The 23,937-nt window shown below is 38.5% G+C and overlaps 2 protein-coding genes across 4 annotated transcripts in view; one reads left to right on the top strand and one right to left on the bottom strand.

Moving 5' to 3' along the window:
- Positions 1–3,113: 3,113 nt before the first annotated feature.
- LOC112559333 (F-box only protein 8-like) lies at positions 3,114–12,872 on the bottom strand. Of its 2 annotated transcripts, none has more exons than XM_025230477.1 (6): positions 12,487–12,872; positions 11,744–12,036; positions 10,996–11,125; positions 9,160–9,278; positions 8,419–8,603; positions 3,114–7,375 (listed from the first exon to the last, which is right to left on the bottom strand). In XM_025230477.1, exons 2-6 carry the CDS (start codon positions 11,977–11,979, stop codon positions 7,176–7,178), a joined length of 870 nt encoding a protein of 289 aa, XP_025086262.1. In that variant the 5' UTR covers positions 11,980–12,036; positions 12,487–12,872; the 3' UTR covers positions 3,114–7,175. The 2 variants fall into 2 exon arrangements, with proteins under 2 accessions (XP_025086262.1, XP_025086263.1); XM_025230478.1 differs by lacking the exon at positions 12,487–12,872 and adding an exon at positions 12,270–12,420.
- Positions 12,873–19,643: 6,771 nt separating this feature from the next.
- Positions 19,644–23,937, top strand: part of LOC112559332 — an 85,622-nt gene continuing 81,328 nt past the window's right edge. The window contains exon 1 of one of the 2 annotated variants that reach the window (XM_025230475.1): positions 19,644–20,304. The gene's annotated coding sequence lies outside the window, so the exon portion shown is untranslated. The remainder of the gene's footprint in view (positions 20,305–23,937) is intronic. The other variant, XM_025230476.1, reaches the window with a different exon arrangement.

Raw genomic sequence — 23,937 nt, 5'->3', positions numbered from 1 at the left:
AACTTACGTACTTGTGAAGACAGAGGACAAAGTAATCTGTCACATTATTTTTTTTACAGTGCTAAAACCGATGAAGCCTATACATTGTTCTTTTGGAACCAGGAAGGCTTTTAAGTGTAGAGTTACGGTGAAATGAAATCAAAGGTCATCTTTCCTGCATATAACCGTTGTTTAATTTTTCAAGCATTCATTCTCTCTCTTTTGCACACACAGAGAAGATACAAGTACGACTTCATCCAACTCTGGAACCAGTACGATCACGACTCATTATTGCCATCGGATTTTAATAGGTAGTATTTCTAGTGTACGTTCGCACAGATCTTAGTTGTCTTCCAACTTGTCATATATTGTGTAGGTGTAGCTGAATGTTGATCTACTTGCATTTGCACACGTCCAGATGGTCAACCACTCACTTTTGAAAAATCTGGCCAACCAGACCTGCAACTTTTGCCGTTCCCTAGATACAGCACAACCTCTTTTCTGCCGTCAAATTCTTTCGCGACTCAGCCATTAATGTTAATATGGATGTGTGCGTGTCTGTGTAAAGTGCAGACGTTTATTGGTGGCCTGCAGTATGTACTGCAATAGGGTATAATTCTGTATCTGGACAGATCCGATGATGTACCTTCTTTTTTAAAACATCAGCCGTGCGTCAGCAGCCATTATAAATGAGGATGGGAAAGTGGCAATCAGCAAATGTAAGTTTGCTTCAAGAATACGAGGAATAAAATATATGGCGTTTGCATTCTTAGTGCACCATCTGCATATCCGTGACGGCGAGTTAAAGGTCGGTAAAATTTATACCTCTCTGCCATAAAATGACTCCACTGCCTAGAAGCGAAGTAAAAAACATTTTCTCGCAGCGATAAATTCCCTGTGGAGAATCACAGGAAACAGCATCTAAGAAAGGTCATCAGTGTACTGCAGCAAGGTTAGAGCGATGTCTCGCTGAATTCATGACCCTTAAAATAGGTAATAAGATTCGCCGAACTCTCGGTTTGTTCTCACGTTTCCCAGTCTTGTCACGTGATCGCCAAATAAGCGACGTACGAAAGAAGTTGGGAAGGTCAAACATCACCAGCCAAACAACAACAAGCCACGATGACAAAATCCTTAACAACCTTGAACCGGAAATCCAGCAGATTCATTTGTTTATAGGGGAAATAAATATCAAAACAAGTTATGAATAATGGACATTTTATAAATCAAATAAGCAAAGGTTGGTCCCTTCCTCCATGTCTGGTTCCGCTTAACCGCGTACATAACTTTTAATGCTCTTTAAATTCACAAATTAAAAGTGCATTTTCTAAACATCCTCAAACCGCGTGAGAGATAAAGGTGAGTAAAAAAAAAAGAGCAAGAACAGTGAACATTGCGACATCGCTGACTGACAATAATTTACCAGTCATTAACAGCGGGATGGCGCTGGAGACACCGGCTGCTACAAGCAAGCGAGGAAATCCTTCTGGTGCTTTATGCATATGAGTTAATGCCACAGGATACAGCCATAGCTTCATTCCGGATCTCATTGCTGATGGACGCGATGAACTTATGGCTAGACACTTTATAGCCACCAGGGACCTTTCAAACCATCCACATCACTGTATCATTCGGCACTAGATGTCGTTTGGCTTAATTTGCTGCTGCCTCCACCATTAGGGTGCCTAATTTTTCAGGTGTGTGTGTGGGGCAGAGGAGGGGGAGGTAAATTGATAGGTAAAGAAAAGAGAAAAGGGTGGTCTTCACACCATAGATATGGGAACCACTTACAATTTGTTGTCACTAATAGAACCAGATGTGCTTTATTGGGAGTTAATTCAACAGCTTACAATTTGTTCTTGCAACGATACCTAGAAGAAAAGGCATGCATATATTAGACCAAGAGTTACATTAACTAAGGCAACACTAACACCGAGATGACGAAGAAAATTACTTGGATTATTATCTGCTTAGTTTTACCCATTTGCCAGTTGCTGCAAGATGCGCAGAGTTATCACTATTTCATCGAAATGAAAGTAAAAGGATTTCAGAAAAACTATGGAGATCGAAAGTTGATGCTTCAGTGATGAAAGTGTGTATATGGTAATGATGCATTCTTTACACAAATAGATTGCTTTTAAATATAAAAATATTGGCCATCTGGACAACTTATTTGTGCATCTGTACATGAATACCTTTACTTATGTGCAGTTGAGTTCTTAAATGTTTATTTGCGTATGTAAACAAATGCTAGAGAGAAATCAAACTGTCTGCGGGCCAGACCAGACCTGAATTCAAGTGAAATCCTTGCTGTATAGGTGACGGGTGTTTAACTATTGTGCCACCAGACCATAACCAAATTTAAGGCAATGGGTAGGTGTGGGGGGAATGTCGATCCCACAAAACATGGACATAAATGAAATAACTGCTAGCTCTGAATGTCAGCCAGTTCTGTTATCATCTGCTATAATATCCACTATAATTAAGCTTTTGTAAAATAGATTTGGTATAAATGGGTTTCTCGGATGGCATGCCAGATGCCATTTAGTGTACGTGGTTAAACATAGGGGAGTGGAGCTGCTTTTCGTGAACCAGGCAATAGAAATATTTAATAGTTTTTCATGCATCGGTTAAATTTAGACCTAAGACTCATGTCGTCGTGTGTCATCCACGAAAGGCATTTTGTTCTGAATAGAAAATTAGTTGACCTTTTACCCCCCCCCCCCAAAATCACTTTTCTTGTTTGTGAGAAAGCACATCTTTTGCAAAGATCACAAAGTCAGCACGGTGATAAACACTGGGCAATATAACCCATTTGCTTTTTCCGCTTCCCTGCTAGGCAGAGAAGGAGAAAGTATGGGCCAAAATCGAAAACCACAATTTTTTTTCTTTTACAATGCAGTTAAATTTCTAAAGTTTCATTGTTTTGTTTATGTTCTTTCTGGATCTCTCTTTCAGAATTTCTCCTCCACCCTTGCAGCTCAAAATAAAGCACCAACATCATTGAATGAAAGCAACACTAAGAGAAGCACAATAGAGCAATTACCAAATGCTTACATGCAGGAATTATAGCCTCATGAAAGCACACCCACTCTCAAGAAATATGCAACACATGCACATATACACACACACTATTTTGGTCAGCAGATCTGCTTAAAACATTTTATTACAAAGTTAGTAAATTATTTTGATCACAGATGAAAATCTCAATGCAAATTTAACATGTTACATATAAGAGCACTTGCCATTTTCAAAATCACAAACCCTGACTGATGTGCTCCATCAATGTGTGACTGCCACAAGAAAATTAATCTCACAGAAAATCAATAAAACCCTAGCTTCTCCGTCAATTCTTTCTCAGGTTCCTAGCTCTTTGTCCTGAGAAATGTTTGATCCAGAGCAATCAGTAGTGTAAGTCTACAGGAAATCACAATTATATGGAAGTGTATTCACTTATCATTATGATCTCTACAATGCACACCTTTTATAATTTGTCAATCAGCGCTTTTTTCTTTTTCTGCTTAAATCTTACCCCTTCCCTAATTTAAAAAAAATTATAAAATCAAGGGACAACAAATGACTGGCATCTATGACAAAAGATCTTTACAAAATTCTGTTGTCAAAATAAATAATATTTCCCAGTCATTTGTAATTATTGCATAACCATACAAAACACATTAATGTTAATTATTCAATAATTAGTATCTTATGTAGAAATTGGATGGTATGTTCTAAAACAAAACCAAAGCAAAAACTTGCTTTTGACTGCACGTTTGCGTTATTTCTAGATAAATCTATGCTGAAATAGAAAAAAATAACAAAACCAAAAAATGTCCCTTGATGGTTACATATCTCGATTACTAATACTTACTAACCTCACCTTTGAAATTATGCCCACTAAAACAGTGTGGTAGACTAATGCCTTCGATAATTTCATTTTGAGTAAACAAAACTGCTGTGTCCAAGGAAATAAAACTTTGACTTTTTTAACTGGAACTTTATTTCTCGTAGTTTATAGCTTTTTGGCTTCTCTGTTTACACACTCTTTATGATGTTATTTCACAACCTTACCTGTCTTTGTAGACAAACACAAATCTCACAATTTCAATCACCAATCTCATGTTGGTCAAGTAATAAAATCCCTCACAGACTCCTCTAACTAGACAGGCACAATGTAGATTGTTATAGCCCACAGAGTTCTTGCAGAGATTTTTTTTTTAAGGGTAAATAGGCTGCACATGACATAACATAGACAGACCACCACAGTTATCACACAAGCCTGTAATTTCCTTATCTAAAAGAAATTGAAATTTTTTTTTCTAAAAACAAAGAAAGGATCTTGTGTCTTCATTTTCAGTATTTTCTGGCATTTAGCAGATTTATGGGCAAACTCTTTCATTTTGTGTAAGCTCATTATGTCAATGCATTGGAAGGCATATTGAACAGCTACATGTATTGAAGTTAAAAAAATATCATTACAGCCATCACTAACCATATTAAAGAAATAAATGCGATATAAAAATTAATACTCTAGTTTCATCGTTTATAAGCACCACACAGGAATCACATTTAATCCAGTAGCTTTCCTCCAGAATAACCTAAAAATAGTCATCTTTGACCAAAGCTAAGAAAGCACATTTCCAGAGTAGCTTAGCATAATAAGCTGAAAAAGAGCTTGGAACATGAAAAACATATTCTCATAGATCATGTTATTGACTATTTTCCTCATCTGATGTACATAGTCACAAAAATATTAACTGAAATATATGCAGAAAACAATAAAGATCTTGCTGTTCTTTGGTCATAGCTATTATGTGGCACTGTTAAGCCTTTCTTTTTTTTTTCTTCTCTGTTATGTGATTACCCAAACAAAAAAAAATCTTAGATGTTCAGTTTAAAGATTTGCTTTGATGAAGTAACATTTGCTGTATACTTGTCAGTGAGTCAAACAGCAAACTTTGTTAGTCAAAGGAAAAACAAAACTCACTGAGAATAGCCCTAAAATAAAACCTATTAAATCCTATTTTAATTCTTATAAGACAACATTTGATAGGATAACATTTAGCTGTTACAATGCACTTTCAAAAGAACTAGCATTAACTTCATAAAGTACTTAGTACCTTTGTACAAGGTCACCTCAATAAAAGCCACTGTGTGTATTACAAGACCGTACAAGTCAATTTGTTTTGTATGGAAAAAGCAAATGTGTCAGCTACAGAACTCACAAATATAGTGCTTTTCAAGAACATACATAAAAAAAACATGCACTGTGACCCTTATGAGTAAAAAGTTAGTGAGTGGCAAATGGGACAGCTGTTTTTTTATGAGCAGAAATGACTAAAGAAAGTTAAAGATTCAACAAATATCCTGCTAAAAATAGCTGCAGTACCTCTGAACAAATTGACATTGGCAAGTGCACACACATGCCTATATGCACCCATCCACACCTCTGAATGAATGAATAATATTTAGTGCTGCCTGATTCACTCACACACGTTTCTTCAACAAGTTATATGTACATATATAATGCAGGACCAACAACCTTAAAAAACAACAACAAAAAAAAAGCCAAATTATAAAAAAAAAGCCCACGGAATACAGAAAATAAACTCTTTGAGTGAACTTTGAAGCATGGACAATTCTCTTAATCAGACCATTCTTTCAATGTGATTTTGATCTTGTTTGTGAATGTCTGAAAAATCAAACCATTTCAAGATTGTCACACACACACATGCATAACCCATACACATACACACATTATTTGTTGCCTTTAACAATGTTCTTTAACAGGATTGGGGATACTGTTTAAAATTGAAATTTCACTATTTCTCACATCACCCATTCTCCTATTCCAAATGTATCTATGTAGTACGAATCAATATTAATGTACTGAAATACATTTGAGCTAAGTTCTAATTTGCAGTCTAAAGGCTTGGACACACATGAAACACTATGTGACCTACACAGCAAACTTTATCCAAATGGTTTGGCAAACCTGTTTGGCTCTTCCTTGCAGCCTGTTTGCCATTTTAGAACCCATCTCTAACTTTGTGTCAGTTTTCAGTCTTTGGCTTTCACAGGTGCTCAACAACTTGAAAGAACAGCTAACCATTCACTTAAGTGCACTGTTTATAAATTGATCTTGGGTTATGTATCACGCAATAGTTTTTCCTTACAAAAGACATTTTATCAGAAACGAGCTTCAGGTCCACTTGAGAGGCAGTAGTTGGCCACTTGCTTTGGAGATTTGTTGAAACTGACTCGAGTTGCTTCAAAACTTCATGATGGATATTATTTATATGGATGTACTGTTTATCCAAATTATGGTGTAATGGTATAAAATGTATTCTGTATCCAAAGAAATATCTGCTTTCCTAACATTATAAAGTTGTAAAACAAGTGAAAAATCAGGAGAAAAATCTTATTCTCATTAGTGTATTGTTAAAGCTATATACAGTACTAGGTGCCAATACTAGAGGTTTGGTGGTGGTATTTGTTGACTGACCTGACAATCAACATCAAGAAGATAGAGGCAATGTGGGTCAACAACAAGCAAGAAGCCCCAGCCTGGTGTACTTGAACATTCAAAGTGTGACTAGCAGTCCCAAAAACCAGTTTGTGAAACAGTTGGCAAGTGGGTTTGGCAAACCACTGTTTTCTAAAAATATATTTGCTGTGTGTCCAAACCTTTAGCTTCACTCTGTTTTAAAATCTATAGTATCTTTCAATCAGTTTGTTGTCATCCTCACAACATCTAGTTAACACACCCTAAGGTTCAAGAAGAGTATGACAAAAATAAAATAAATACATTCTCATGTAGGAAGATGAGAGGTATAGAAAAAAATATGGCTGGGAGACAAAGGGACAAAGTTCATAAAATTTTATCTTGTAATTTTGTTATTCTCATGATCTTGTTGAATGTGGGAAATTACATTCAGATAGGTTGGCCTGGGAATGAGAGCACCAGTTTCAGGTAAAACTTGGTATGAAACTACGATAATCTGATAATATTGCGTAAAAGGTTAGGATAGAATAGACAGGGAAAGAACAGTTAGAGCAAGAAAGAATATTCCTGAATAAGGAAAATTACTGAATAATCTAGAGGGATATACAGGATTGCTCTTTACCTTTCTGAAACAAGTTTCACCTCAGAAACAACAACTCTAATACTCTTTTTTTTAAAGTAAATATAAGGGTCAAGAATGAGGACTGGAGGCAACATGGCCAATTAGATAGATGTTGTCATACAGGTGACCGGCAAAGTCTCCACTGACACCTTGAGCAGCTCGGCAGGTGTTTTTTATAAACTCGCGTTTGGACATCTTGTTCTTAACGTGTGGACTGGTTAGATCCACAGACAGCATGATGAGGGAGTAGCATAGCACACACACGGTGTCTGTACAACACAACAAGAAATATAGCCTATAATTCTGAAAATATATAAATTCAAAACTGAATTCATTAATTTAACACATTCGTCATTTGTATAGATTTATAAGACTTCCCAATTCCTACCATTTCATGTGCATACATTCATATGTGGATCTTTCCACATGAATGTACAGAGGCAATCAAACATTTAATGGCAAGAACCCCTTAAACTGGAATAAGATGACAACGGTCTAGTGAACTTGAAAGTATCTTTTAAAAAAAAAGAATAACTTAAAATAAATGCTAGTACAACACTACTTCAGTAAACAAATGCCTGTTTAAAGCAATCAATATAAATACTATTTATGCCTTCATGCACAGTTAACTTAGATTTTAAGGTCGAGTGATCAAATGAAAACACACACCAAATATTTCACTGTATTATTGTTAGACCTAACACAGGTTTTAACTGATAAAAGTAAACTTCAAGTCCAAAAGTATTATTATAGAGTAGGCACAGGTCGCTGCTCAAAAACAGTCAAACTTAGTGTGCTTTATCTCTGAAATATTAAACACTTTTTTGTTTAACTCTACCTTCCATCCATTAAATGCTATCTGCCTGAACTCTTACTACTGCTCTAACTTGCATTTTCATAATTAACAACTGTCAATGCAAAAATACATAACACATAATAAAACCTACTTAATTCTAGAATTCTAGATACTTGTACCATCTTTATCAGACCTGGGCAAAGGCCGGCCCGCCTCCTGTCTCTGACCGGCCCGCCCGCCATTATATATACTATATATACAGTATTGGGTAAAACTGAGTTAACTATATTAGTCCGGCCCTCTAAAACCATCCCAATTTCTCATGCGGCCCTTTGGGAAAATTAATTGCCCACCCCTGATCTTTATCAAACTGACTTATTTATTCACTGAAAGCTGTATAAAACAAATTTTTTTTTTTTAAACCAAATTTTTCACTGCTTGCACCACCAAACAGCTATCATTGTTGAACAAGAACACTTCTCCAATTGTTTATTGTAGGAGTGTGTAAATACTTACCTTTATTAAGTCCTAATGAAGGATTACAGGAGCAAAAACGTTCTGAAAATCCCTCAATCATGGCTGACAAATACTCTCCTCGTGTCCTAGGTGCCGAGATCTCATGAAAAAACTGTCTCAGAGCATTTGGCAGGAACTGATTCTCAAAGTTCTGTAGACGCACTAACTGCTGGAAAACATCTTGCCTGCAATTAAGACATATTTAAAGGGTGACATAATTACAATCTGTTGAGAAAGACACAACACAAATGTCGATACATGACTTGCCAGAAAAAAAGACACCACAAAATCTTGTACTTGTACCAAACATGTCATATTAACAACAACAACAACAACAACAAAATAATACTCCCAGCAGACAAATCAAAAATATAAAATAGCTATACAAACAAGACTTTTCAGGAGCTAGAACAAAGCTCAAAAGATACGGTGTTTATGGAAAAAACAGACATTTTCTCTTTAATCAATGTTGCTAAACTTACACATCCAATATAAATACATCATATGATGCTAAACTGACAACTTCCAAAAAACAAGTTTTGAAAATCTTATTTTAGAAGCTTGAGTTTCTTATAAAAAAAAAAAAAGACAAAAAATATTAATGATAACACACAAAACAAATGAAAACTCTGGCTTAACAGGAGAAAAGTACTACCTTTAAAGCACCAACAGAAATAGGAAACACCAGTGTGAAGATAATGCTCATGCACAATGCTATATTCATGAAGGAGGAAGCCTTACCTTACTTCTAAATACTCTCTTTTCTTGCATGGCCACAACCGCTTGCTTGTATGTAAAAATCTGGCTATCTCCATGGCATTTTCATCAAGAACATGCCTCTCTATCAGTCCATCAATTGCCTGAATTTAATAAAATGTTTTTATCAAAGACAAGATCTAACAAAACAGAAATACTGTCCAGAATAAATGTGCATTTCAAAAGCAATCAAAAACACCAAACATTTAAAAATCTATGTATTAAGGTTTGTCTAAGCAGCCACTGGAAAACAGGCAAATTTTTTAAGTGGCCTCTTTTTCTGTATTTTTTTTTGTTTTTTGTTTGTTTGTTTGCTTGTTTTTGAGGGGGGTGTATCTAAATGCTCCCATCTACTACACCATTCCTTATTTCTAGCCACTTGGCTCAAAATTTCTTTTTGTGTATGCTTCTGACACTTATTAAATGTACTCAATTTTAATCAAGGACCTAGACACATTTGATGCTCAAAACTGTGTTTTGATAAATGTTACTAATAACAAACAATAGTAAATACTACTAATATATTTATAACTTTGTATCATGGTTGCAGTCTCATTATAAAAGGTAAAGTAAAGTTCCTCCCCTAACCTTTTCAGGTCATTGTGGGGTGAGGTGTTAAGAGACATCATTTTTTTCCAGGCCAGTTGTATGTGAGGGCGGTGCCCATCTCTCCCATGCTGTCTTACCTTCTCCAACCTTCTATGGAGTCAACTACCCATTCCTGCCACCTGGGTCAACTGAGGGAAGTTTGCTGCAATAACTGGGTATTGAACCAGTGCGCTCTCAGTTCAAATGCCAGCATTCGGACTACTCGTTTATTTGTGTCCCCAAGTCTCATCATGTTTTTTACCAATTTTGTGGTGATGACATGCAGTTGTACTGGTGTACGAACAAGTCCCACTCTGCTATAAACACCACTGTAGCCTGTATTAGTGACATCAAAGATTGGTGGCACAAAACATAATTAACAATAAGATGGATACTCTCTTCTGCTTGAGAAGAACCTAACCATTGTTCTATCTTAGCTTTATTAATGTTAACTCCTGCAGACTGCCCTGCATACCTTACTTATAAACCCTAGAAAGTATATAATTCTGCACCACACCCCGGACCATGTCCCTCCTCTCCTTTGTTTTCTTCACTGGCTACCCATCCATTATCGCATTCAGCACAAGCTGTCTGTGATATCTTAATTTCTTTGCATTCTCCTGCTCTATTTCTCTTAACTTCTTTTCTCCCTGACATCCCAGCCAGACAACTCTGCTCTTTTGTCTGATGACCATACACACACTATCCATGACACCAGAACCATACAAAGTCACTGGATTTTTATTTACTGTGCTGCAAAAAAAGAGGAATTCTCTTCCCTACGATATCTGCCACCTATCCACTACTGAATCCTTTAAATGTGTCTTTAAATTAGTCTATTTACTACTACACATGCTCATCTTCCTCTGCAGATTTATGACTCTCTCCATCCTTACTGTTTGTTCCCCGATTCCTCTTTGCATTTTTTGTTTTTCTTTTGTTAATTGTCTGCATATTTGTTTCTCTTTCTGTCCTTCGTATAATGTATATGTCTTCTTCTTGTCTCAAGTGCTGAAAGTATGCTTTCATAAGTGAGATCATGTGATATTTACATCACGTTGTTATTATTATTTGAAAAGTCCTTACATCTTTGACTGACCAATGGAGTAGTATTTTGTTCTCAGATTTTTACATCTGTTCTTTATATTTCTTGACTATAAAAAATTTTTCCAATCCAAAAATGTGAAAACATCATAATAATAGTTATAGACTTGGAGTGTGAAATCAACTTACAACAAATGGATTTGTGTTGAATGTAAGAGAAGCTTCATCAAGAATAAGAAACAGCCTTTTGTAGGTCATGTCTGGTACAGAGGACATGTGTGAGTAGATTGACACACTGCCCCATGAGTTTCGACACAGACTGAAAAAAAGAAGCAAAGAATTATACTTTAATTCATGCAGCACATTGTAATAAGAGATAATTATTAAATATTGTAAGGCCTGCAGGTGTATTAACATAGCATATTATGGGAAACTGACCATTGTACACCCAAAACAAAAATTTACTGAACTAAATAGGAAAAAAAGAGAATCGTAAGATCAGAATAAATTATTTTTTTAATAACAGACACATGACTACACAATTTATAAGTTATTGGAATACTGAAAATAATCAAAGCAAAAAACATGCACACAAATGATCTTGAGTTCCTAAGCTGTTAATTTAATGCTGGATCAGTAATCTGATTAGCATGCAAAACTTTTGATGTAATCAGAACTGACATGAAACAACTCAAGTTAAACATAGATTCTCAGATGCCATGATAATCATAATAAAATGTATAGCTACATTCTTTTCCAGTCAGACAATAATTATTTTGTAAACCATCCCAAGTTAGTTAATCATTCAAGTTAATGCACACACGCATAAGCAATGCAGAGAGGTACCCTTTGATGTATTAACACACACCCACAATAGTTATCTTTATATAGTAATGAAACCAATTAATTTGATTCCATTTTGATCAGAGATACATACCCATACCAAAGATGTTGATCGTTGGCCAGGTGCTCCCACACACAAGCAGCTAGACACAAATCTGTAGGGTTGAGATATGACAGTACTGTTAAACCCAGTTCAGGAGGCAGCTCACATAGGTCAGGAAAACAATCCTGCTGACAAGAAGATGTTTTGCTGCCTTTTCCTTTAAGCTGTGCTAGCCCATGACACTCTTGCTGTTCAAGGGAATATAGCCTTTGCAGCACCTGGCCCATATGTCTGGCTTCAAATCAGGCTGATTTCACAAAGATTTGTCAGTCGACAACTTGCCCCTGATCATAATAAGTTTCATAAAAAATACTAGTACTATAGGATCAAAATATTTAGACAGACCAACATTTTTTTAAAGCCTAAAATTGTCACCATGCAGTTCAGACTGGTAGTGTCATCTCCTGAAGAAAGAAGACTGTATGCACCAACTAAAGAAAACTTCATCCTAGAGAATGACTTATATTACTAGTAACTGCAGGTACTTTAATTAAAATTGCAATAACATTTCACTAACCTGATGCTAGTAACTACAATAAAAAGTTGACAAGATATCCAAACTATCATTATCTTTGCAGACATTGTTCCGATCGGTCTAAAGTCAACCTATACCTCATACTAGAAAAAAAATGTAAACAATCTACTACATCGTAGAAATAACAACACTTCGTGGTATTATGGCTGAGATGACTGAATTTTCAATGAACTCAATGAATTATGGAGTATTGTCTTACCTGTACATAAAAGGTGCGAAAATGACCATAATGAGACAGGTGTGCTGGTAGAAAGTTATTTTATAACGTCCTGTGGAACTGAGTGGCGAGACTGACGTGGAAGAAGGCCTAGCTTAAGTTAAAAGAGAGCTTCTTATTGGTTGTTTTTATTTCCGGGGTCACAAGAGAGACGATTTGAAGAGTGATCCCTCTTTGCCTAGTAATATGGCTGTCCGGAAACTTGTTGTCGCCGAAGTCAGTAATTGTCACCTATTTGGCGATGACCATAAAGTTATTTGTTAAAAACTTGTTTGTTGGCGCACATGTATACTTTCAAATATGACCCTAGTTACAAGATTAGCGGTAGAGAGTTTTCTTCGTGTATTCCCCCCAACCCCCGTCTGCAAGGGGAAAGCACTTTTCCAGAAAAACAAAGATCTTTTGTGAAAAAGGTCGAGAAATAAACCAACCAGCCTGCTTTCATCGCGGTGAGTTTGATTTACCCAAGCATAAAGGAAAATTATAATAGATTAAGTCGTCTGTAAGTTGTTTTAAGTCACTTTTTAACGTTTCAGACTGCTTTGAGACTAAGCGCCGATATTTTTATAGAGGTTTTCTTACAAGATTCGGAATTGCGCGAGAGTTCACGACGCCGCTCGATTTGTAACAAATGAACAATTTTACGGTTCAAGAAACACATTTATCTTTATTAATACATTTCTTATTTTCTCTCTGGTCTTCACATTTGGCTACTTTGAGAATTCAAAATTATAGCTGACACTTGAGACTGTTTTGACTGTCCTAATGATTATTGAACGATGGATTCCGTAGCTTATAATGAGCAATTTATTTCGGAATGTAATATCGTCGGAATATGTCTGGATTTGAAGCCTCGAATTTCTTTTTGCGTAACGCAGAGACGTCTGGTTCATTCCTTCTAGCTAGATTAAGCCCCAGTGTATTAATTCTTGCACTGTAACTGTCTTATAGAGATAAGAAACGGACGTATGATATATAGTAGGTTTAGTAATGCTTATATCCTGTAATCAGACCGGACCCCACCCCACCCCCCACCCCCTCCAAAAAAAAAAAAAAAAAAAAAAACCGACGAAGGGCATATCGAAGATCCTACCTAGCTGACACATCTCTGTTCCACGAAAAGTCGCCGTTCCCAGACCGACCGATGGCTTGTGGACCGCTTACCTCATCAACTATCTCCCGATCCACAGAGATCGAAGCTGGCAAGAAGCTTCGACAATCGCCTTTCCGAAGGTAGCTGCTGTTCCTTTGGACACCTGTCAAAGCGAGTATGACAAAGCCACTTGCTCCGCCTCTGGCCGGTGAGAAATCCAGGTGTGTGTAGCAGTCATCTTCCCGGCCCTGATTCTCGCGCTGTGCAGAGACCTTTTCACTGAAGGAAGCTCAAACTACTTGACCGTTGCCATCAGCAGTGTCTTTAAGAATCCCCTTTTCAAATAGGAACCATCCGCTTAACAAGGAATTCGTCTTCTGCAGTTGCAATAATCAGACATGGTGAAAATGGAAGAGCACAAAATTCCCCAAAACAAGTACTTCTTCTATGCCGCGATCCCAGAACAGGTTAACGCAACTGTGACGATCTAAGACAATCTAAGAGCAGACTACTAATGTGACAGCAAGAGTATTCGGATCGACCGTGTGTTAACCATAGATTTAAGATAAAATAAAACTACTATAATTTGTATATCTCCTTTTCCTTTCCCCTTCAGAAAAGTGTGGACGCTGACAAAGAAAAGGCAAACGATGAGCACATATCAGCCTTGAGAGTCACCAAATAAATCTTTACCATCCATAACAATGCCAAGAGAAAGGCGAGGGAGGAGAAGAGCACGAGGAATGAAGAGATTTAGAAGAGAAAATGGAAAGCACGGGATGCTATGCTGCTTTCATGAAACCTCTTTGGCATTTTCTGGATAATCCTTCAGAGATTTATTCTGTTGCTTGTTATTACAAGTATGTAATATGTGGCCTGCACATCTTAAATCATACTTTCATCTCCTTTGGTGGGTGGTCTTAGCAGCAGGGTGGGGGATGGTTTATCTGTGGTTTTGTTTCCTTGAGCATAACTGAAAATCTTTGAATAGTCAATGAAAAACGTGTTCAGCCAAAAATGCAGTGCTGCTGATGCTTTACAAGTGGATCTTTATTCCGACATGATTTAAGTTTGTTCTCCTTCATCTTCTGTAGAATCTGTCGACCCGGTCACCCTTACAGCCTGCACTATTTTCGGGGTGCTTAGAAAATTGGTCGCAGGGGCCTTCTTTGCGGACTGTGCTCATGCTGTGCTGCAATGGGCTCAGCCCTCATCCAGACGTTCACACTTTCCCTCCAATGCAGCCTCCCGACCTCCCCCTTCACTTGGCCTCGTGAAATATTCACTGGCCTTTACACGGCTAATGAGGGCGAACGCTCATTCATCTGACTACAGGACACTACGGTCAGCCATTCTCCGGACTCATTCAGATGATGAGCCACAAACTGAATGCTTCCCTCCTATTACTCTGCTTTGTGCTCTTGTTCTTTCTTGAGTTTTATTTTTTCCTGTCTTTGTCTTTCTAGTTCAGACTTTCTCTCGTGGTTATGTGTGAATTTGAGTGAGTGTGCAGTGGAGGAGGTTTAGGGAGGTGTATAAGAGATACACCCTTTCACCACCTCGCAATCTTTTCTTTTTTGACTTTTCCCAGAAAAGTCAAGCTACAGAATCTCAATAATTGATGCCTACACTTCCCTATTTTTCCCTTCCCCGTCCTCCCTCACACACCTACCTCATGCCTCCAAGAACTGATGAGACCTGTCCTTATGCCGTTCTTAAAAGCAAATCAGCACAACTCTGTCAAGAGGACCAAGATGCTGGTGACAGATTGCCTCCCCTATCGCCGAGTGTGATCATTATAAGATCAATATGGCACAGCCGGCCTACTAGAAAGCCAAGAGCACCTTTAAAACGATAATAATTATTGATGGGCCGAGATCCGCTCTCAGTCATCTTGTCTTCTCCGTGCCCCTTCAAGCTACCTTCAGGCTGAGGCTGTATTGTGAAGTGGTGTCTGCGGCGAAGCTATCTGCTATACCTTGTTGGACACTATCTGATAACTTCCGTAAGTGTTATTCTACTACATTTCTTATTTTCATGTGAACTGTTCTTCTCTCTTTCTCTTTGTGTACGCCCGTTTCTTTCTTTCTTTCTTTTTCCAGATCAATCTTGTACATTTTTCTCCTCCTTGCTCTTTAATTATTGAAAGTATTGAATAATTCTGAGAAGGAACATCCCCCCACACACACTCAGTTCATGTGGGTATTTAATGACAAAGTTGCCATTAAATCATCCGTGACCTTGTAAAATCAAGCAAAAAATAAACATAGAGTTCTCTGTAGCTATCATTCGTATCCAGTGATATAGATGTCAGTAAATTGCGCATTTCATCAATAACGCCCCTGTTTAACGCCATGACATGCAATCATTTGAACACACAAGAAAAAAAGAAAAGAAAAAAATTCAACGATAATCCAGTCTAAAAGTCGGAAAAGTATGTGTCCATTTCCCTTTAAGTACAATCCGACAGTCCTATGCGCACAAATAGCAAATCATTGCAGCGGTGCTTCCCGACTCTAGGGCTGGCTAGCATTCCGACGATGCCCATCTTCGCAGTCATATTTCTGTGAAAACACACAGAAAGCAAATGTTCCTCCCATCCCAACTAATTGTTGGCAATTACCAATGGAAATAAAGTCATGAAAAAATATTGTAATCATTATGATCGTTCAAGAATTCGTGGCAAAGAAAGAGACTAGAAATGAGTACCTGGTGGGCGATTTTCTTTCTCTAGTATTTTTCTTTCTTTCTTTCTTTTTTTTTTTTCATTACTTTGATATGGGGAAGCATCTTCGGTAGGAAATAAGAACATTTAGGTTTCTAAAGCCCAGCGCACTGGTTGAGATACAAAGCGTATTTTGATTTTCTGATATCAATCACTTCTTATTTATTTCGGCTATTTTCAATTTTGATGGACTTGTTTTCCTGGAGTTCTGGTTCTTTTACCCTTCCCCTTCCCACTTTTCGTGAGCCTGTCATAATTTCTTTATAGCGTTATTGTTGGCATTTGGAGGAAAGATGTACAAAGAAACAGATTTGCATAACTTGTACAAAATAGTACGTCACTTGTGAACACCTTATATGGTCAAACGCCTTCTCGGATACTTGATTCCAGATAATGTGATAAGCAAATATGCTAGCTTATAGTGAAATTATGGATAATAATCGAATACGATTAAAATAAGGCATGAACTCGCAAAGTTTCTCGATGCGTTTGGCTTGTTATCCCTATTCTATAAAACACAATAAAACACGACGCATCGTTAAGAGTATTGTTGCTACATATATGTCATCAAGCATGAAGTTCTTCAGATTACTGGTGTCAAGCTGTTTCTGTAATTATTACGCAATTAAGCGGTAAAATGTAAAATGCTAATTGTCAGGATCGCATTCCAGGCAGTCAGGATCGTAAAAATTCTGTCGCAGTTCCCATACAAGCGAGTACGATCTGATTTTTTTTAACGTCTGTTAATTGCTCATATTCTAGAGATTTCTATTCTGTTGGAAAGAGATATGTCAGAAGACTGTTTTAAGAAAGACGTTGTATCTGATTAGTCATACCATGACAGTTTACGGGTACTGTTTAGTCATCCAGCAGTGCTGTCTGCCGCTTGTTGTGTTTTCCAGTCTCTACCCTGACATTTGCACTCACTCTGCAAACAGCATCCAAGATGCAAATGTTTTTTATGTCTTACTTTGGTCAACATGCTAAGCTTAATCCAGACTCTTTGTCAAATAATTCGACTTCGGAGATCTGACGCTTCGGCACTTTGCCTTTTGGAAAGTGATAACTCTTTCCACTTGTCATCAGAAGACACTGCGTTTACTCAAACAGTCGCGTGAGACTAATAAGTGTCAGCACTAACAAGCGTAAAGTCGTTATTGTCAACGGAAAAGGTGATATCTACTTGAATGGAGTGAGGCTCGAAGAGGTCAACAGTTTTAAGTACGGCAGCTCCACGACAGATATTCGCCTTAGGATCGTGACGGAAGCAGCGGCAGTGGTTTGGGTGGACAGAGTTTGACGCAGCCATGAGATCAGGTTTACTACGAAGAACAATCTGTACGAGTTGTTATTCTGCTTTGCGGATGTGAAATGTGGATTTTGCTTTTCGATACAGAGAGGATAATCCAGACATTCGAGAAAAATTGCCTGAGGAGGCTGCTCCGGATCTTATACAGCGAAAATAAAACCAATGACTTCGTACGAAATTCAGTCGTCGCACTCGTAGAACACCAGGAAGCCCTACCTGCAACAGTCGTTAGCTGGTCTTGTCTGACCATGTTACCCCGTGTGGCACTTTGTCAAAGACTATCCTTCAAGATACCTTGGAGGGTGGTCGACGCCGCGGTGGTCCGAGGAAGAACTGACTTACGAACGTCAAGGAGTAGACTGGTCGTCCCGTGTAGGACCTGCTGACTATTGCCAAATACAGGCGAGAGTGTTGGCCTTGTCATCTGCGGTGTCTTTCAATCTGGTCCTCCCAAAGAGCGGTACCAGCCAAGAGATGAATGAAGGAGGAAATAAGGGGACAAGAGGACACACGTGAACAGCAAGGCCAGTCTGATAATGTTTCTAACACAATGTGGACCTAAGAAATGTGATTAGATTTGTTTTTAATGAACGGTCTTGATTATTTTGCTAGAATTGTACTACTGTAGGTAACGTCCGCGCAAAAATCTGAACAAAGAGTAGACCAAACCAGATACATTGCCTACTTTAGAGTTATTATCGGTTATATTGGGCGTTAAAGTATCACTTTTCTTTTTGATTCAATGGAAAAGTATCTTTTGTAGTATAATTTAAAGCGCAAAAACTATTTCAATTATTTTTTTCCATATGTTGGTTAGAGTCATTTTCAGATATTCTTTATCGAGGCTCCATGTTTTGACTCTACAAACAATTTTATATTTCATCACCTGGTCTTTTCTTTCATTGTTCATTAGCTAGTCCAGCACTATTCATTAACGATCTTATTTCGTCATTTATTTTGTATTTTAATTAAATCATTGCTTAAGCATTCCAGGCAACGGTCATGGCTCATTTTTATATGAAGAGGTTATTTACTGGGTGTAAGACTTCAATAATAACATAACGTAAATATGACTTGAAGAAAAAACTAGTTTTCTCCGTTACTGTTTTTTTTTAAAAAGAAAAGTTGATTTATCTGGTTAAGCTGCCTGTCACGCAAAGAGTATTTTATTATGCATAGCTAAAAGACATGCTAAGTAAATTTTATGAAGAAGCATACATAATGATATTGATTACATAACATATACACAGAAATATGTATTTCTGTCAACATAATTCTACACTATTCCTAATGAAATCTAGTTACATAATCATAGACAGACTGACAGACAAGACTGTTTAGTGTCGTGGCCTTCCTGGTGTACGCTTTTGCCTCTGTCCAGGAGAGTAGGAACGGAGGAGTGAGGGAACAAAACGACCAAACCTGCAAACAGCGAGGAACCAGAGAGATGAGGCACCGCACTGTTTTCCACAGGCTGGCTGGTGCGCATGTCTGTGCATGCCAACGGAGAGGTTATTATTAGCGTGAGTTTTCAAATATGCCACCTGTAAAGGGTGGGTATGGGCGCTGCGGGGAGCATCCAGGGGTGCTCAGAATAGCAAAGAGGTACAGGCTTCCGCTCGTGGGATGTTGACCGCATATTGGTCAGGCAGTCAGTTGCAGGGCTAAATCAAAATCCGTTCACTCGCTGGCACGGAGTGATGTTTTCGCCATAACACCACCCGCCTCCTACCTCTCTCCCAGCAGGCACCTTCGGGTCGTCGTGTGGTAGTCAATCGAACGGCATTAGATCAGCGAACATTAACGTCGAATGGATTCTCTCCCTTTCTGCCGCGGTCTTTCCATTTGTGGAGATGCAGCTTGCGCATCTCGCTGATGACCGCTCCTTGGAACAGCTTCTGTGACAGTGGTTGGCGGTTGCTGTCCAGTCTTGATTGGCAGTGGCTTGTCCTGTCATTTTTCGCCCACCTTCCCTTTCTCACGAAGATTCCTTTTTCGCTTTTGAGTAACAACATTGAATGTAAAATGTTATTTTTTCATCGTTGTTATTCTGAAAATCTTTTATCGTGATTAGTATAAAACGATATCGATTGCATCGCAGTTCTGATTTCTTCGACTTTGAAGTTCTCGCAATATAAAGTGCAACTGTCGCTGCCTCAGTCTGTAAGCACTCCGCAGATTTGAGTCGTCATTGTGACTTTTCAAAACGGCAGACGATTGTAAAATGACATCGGGCAAAAGTCAAAAAAAAAAAAAAAAAAAAAAAAAAGGAAAGAAACAAAGCACAAGGGGAGGAGGGGGGAGATAAAAAGCAAAGTCTGCGGGTAAACTAGACACTTCCTGTCATTCAAGTGCATACAGTTCATCGATTAGCCAATCACGACACTTCAGGGGCGTGGCATTTGCCTGTCTCACCCGGCGATAATAGTGGTACAGCGGAGGGAGTAGACGGGAAGGGCCGCGTGCCATCATTCGATCGCCCGGAGACGTCCGCGCGCCCGCGCGATCCCATTGCGCAGTAGCATCAACCTTGCCAGTCTGGCGGCTGGACACCGGCTCCGTCCGTCGTCAGGGAAAGACGCTGGTCCATCCCGCTTGTGCTCTTTCATACAAGGTCCCTGAATTTCGTTCTGGCAGTCTGAGGCCCGTTGGATACTCGGGGTAGCTGAAAGCGTAAGTATGGGGTTTACCTGTCATCCTCGAGTCACCGTGATTCCTGCCGTAAACGTCTTTTCAGTGGGGCTTGGCTTGTTTTGGCTTGTTTAACTTAAGTCAGGTATGTTAGATTCAGATATTTTGAAGTATCCCTTACAGTTGTGTTCGTTTTCTATGCATTTTGTATGCCTTTCTTTATGGCAGTTGTTATACTTTTGAGAATATGATGATAAAGTACATAAGAGGTGTCAGTGGGCGGCACGCCGATGGTTAAATGTCAGCGCATCACCTGTATGCCACGTGTCTTTCTGAAGTAATTTGAGTCGAAGGTGTGGTAAGTTCACTTGAGATTCGTTTCAATGGGTCATTCTTGAGTGTTTGTTTAAGTGCTGCAGTCTTCCTTCGTTTATTAATTCATTAGTCCCAGGGGTCTGAATTCTACTAGACTTGTGGACAACACTCGCGAAGTTTAGTCACCTGAAGTTGAAGAACGAAGGGCTAGTTTTTATGTCATTACTGTCATTTATTTATCCGACTGTTTTTCCTCACTCTGTTTTATTTCGCCTTTTCTTCTATGTTTGCTTTACTTTTCTCTATATCCCGAGTGTTTGTGAGTCTGTCTGAGTACCTATATGTCCCTCTATTTGACTGCCTGTCTCTAGTTTTATGTCTGTTTCTCAAATTGACCGCCTGATCTTTTTTTCTCTTGGTGTGTGTGTGTGAGAGAGAGAGAGACGTGATTTTCTCTCTTCTCCCATTGTCGCTTCCTTTTTCAAAAGGCTTTGTCTTCTCCCTTTCCTGTCTGCAGCTCTACCATTATTGTTTTCTTAACAAAAATGAAAAATTCGAATATTGCTTTAATGCGTCACTCCTCTTCCTAGTCTTTGCTTTGCTTGCCTTGTCAACTGCATGTTCTGCGTGTCTTCAAAAGAAGAAAGGGAAACTTTTCAAATGTGGGCTAACTCCCGCGTGTCCTTCACAGCTAATGTTATGCTGAAGACAAATGAGAAACAAGGTTCTCCCGGCTGATTTACTGAATTCAGATGAAAAGCGCAGAAACTTGCCAGTGAAAGCAAGAGAGTAAAAAGAGAACCCTCACAATCCGAACAAATCGCGCGCACATGTGAGAGTGAGTGAGAGAGAGGACTAGGGAGAGAAGAGAGATAAACACACTTTTTTTAATCGTTTGAAAGATTACTGGAATTGCAGAAAGACGTAGATTGATGCCTACTTTACCATTAAAAACTGACATTTTTTTAAAACAAATTCAACAAAACTTAAAAAAATAAAAATAAATAAATTATAATGCTAGATCATTGGCTAAGCGGAAGACGTTACTTTTTCCAAGTAAGACCACTTTCCTTAATTGACATTTACCAGTTGTGCCCCTTGCCGCAGTGGATGACGGCCACGCCCATCCGGCTTGAAAGTGAATGGAATGCAGATAACTGGTGAACCGCGGGGCCAGGATATTTTTGTAGCAACAAGAAAGATATGCTGGAAGTGACCACCGAAACGAAATGGCAGAGCATTTTTAAGGACAAGGCATGAGTAGCGAATGTCACATATGGAAGATTTCAGGTTAATGTTGGAGCCCCGAAAATGTGGCAAAAATCAGCAGATTAAATATTTATAAATTATTGCACGTCACACTGTTTTGTGCAAAATTTCTCAGCTATGATTCGACCTCGTTATCTCAACCACAACCTCTTCTTTCTTTCTTTTTATCAGTTTGTTTTTTTAACATAAACATAACACTTCCATATCGGAACGACTCTTGGCACCGGGATTGATTCCCCAATATTCACCCGCTAAATATCTGGAGACCACTCGACCTGTCGTACCAGGAAGACGCGCCCCGACTACAGAGAGAGAGAAAAAAATAATGAAATACTATGTCTATCAGATATAACCGGCGCTCCTTAACCGATATGCTACGAGGTGCCTCAGTTACATAGCACATTCAATGAATGAACAGATAGCTAAAAAGGTTACGGAATGGAGAAGAAGATAAGAATGGATAAGCATCGAATGACAATAATCAGAACACAACAAGCTATTCTTTCTTTACAATAATTACTTCTACAGATTATTAACAGTCAAACATAAACGCTGGAACACTAAACTAAAGCCATCATCTCTCCCGCTCGCTTCCTCCTCGATGTGTGATTCCTCTATATTTTTTCTTGTCTGCTCCTGCCTTCTCCTCCCTCCCACCCCTTCGTCCCCTGTGTCGGGATTGCCGAGTCCTAACACAATATGTACACCACGTCACACGAGATCTGTGTTTCCTTCAACGTTATTGAATCCACCCCGAGAACTCACCTCCCTTTGATCCGTAGACCTGTTAAACCCACGTTGGGCGATCTTAGGCATCGACTATTATATTGATCTTACCATTTCGATTATATGTTCTTTCCTTTCTTAATACATGTAGTTATATCCCTACTTGTGATACTCTATACTTAAACTGGCGTTATTTCCCTGTTGTCCTGCAATCTTATAGTGAGCGCCTCTTCTTTGAACACACCGATCTGTCTGTGTTCATTTGTCTATCCACCTAGACACGCAAACACGTAGTAATCAGGCGTGTAAAATTTTAAAAAAGTTTCAAGTGATCAGGGATTTGGAATGTCCTGGTCTGGCTCCGCTCCGTCTGAACGTTTTTGTAGAGGTTAGATGGTGCACACCAACTCCATATTTGTCTAACTTACCGGCCTAATGGTGAAAATGCACATGCACGTGCGCGCGCACACCCTCCAAACTGCTAGTACGTGTAGAGGTATTCACTACTACAAGTCATCTGGACAGTCAAAGACTAAGCCGGGTTGCATAATCGCCCTTTTCTCTTTTCCATCTCTCTTCCCTTCTGGAATGTATGGCCACTAAGGTATGGAAAGAAGAGACAAACTCTCTTCCCATCCTTGGGTTGAAAGCATGTTGTCGAAGCTATCGTTACGCGCGTTTCTTGAACCATTTGTGCTTGAGGAATATTTTGCGCCGTTTAATCTCACACTTGTTTTATAACGGTGATGCTCGAGAAAGCCCGTTAGCCTTGATATGACATATCTGTACTCTGTTGAACTTTCAGCTGTTCCACTAGTGTTAAGATACGAAATAAGATTTGTATTGATAAGAAATGATAGTTTAAAAACTGCGAAAGACAGACACTAAAATATATTCAAAAGATTTTCCGATTTAAAAAAATTAAAGAATTTGTTAAGATAGGGGTCATAAGCATATCTGGCTCTCCAAAACGTTACGGGTCCCCCACCCCCCCCCCCCACACTGTTCTTCCTCCGGTCTATGATCCCGTCCTCTGCTGGGACCTTTGTTTGATTTCAAAGAAAGGACCTAATTTGTACAGTATGTTTTTGAAACTTAAAAGTGTACAAAAGAAGTAAATTCAGAAATGTTTTCAAAAATCGCTCCTATGACATTTAGCTGGTATATAAAACAGCCTATACAAAATTGTGCTGACCGAAACGTATGGTTAGTTATATCTTATTTGAAATATTTTTAGTTTTAAAAGTTCTGAAATTGTGTCGTACACTGTGTTTCTATAAACTGATTATCTAAATGGATTTGAGTCCAAAGAGTATTTAAAATTATTAAAGTGCTATGCAACTGATCCTTGCATAACGAATGTTA

Source organism: Pomacea canaliculata, linkage group LG3, assembly GCF_003073045.1.
Source record: "Pomacea canaliculata isolate SZHN2017 linkage group LG3, ASM307304v1, whole genome shotgun sequence".
In the NCBI taxonomy this organism is placed as follows: domain Eukaryota; kingdom Metazoa; phylum Mollusca; class Gastropoda; order Architaenioglossa; family Ampullariidae; genus Pomacea; species Pomacea canaliculata.
This window is presented reverse-complemented; position numbering and strand designations above follow the sequence as displayed.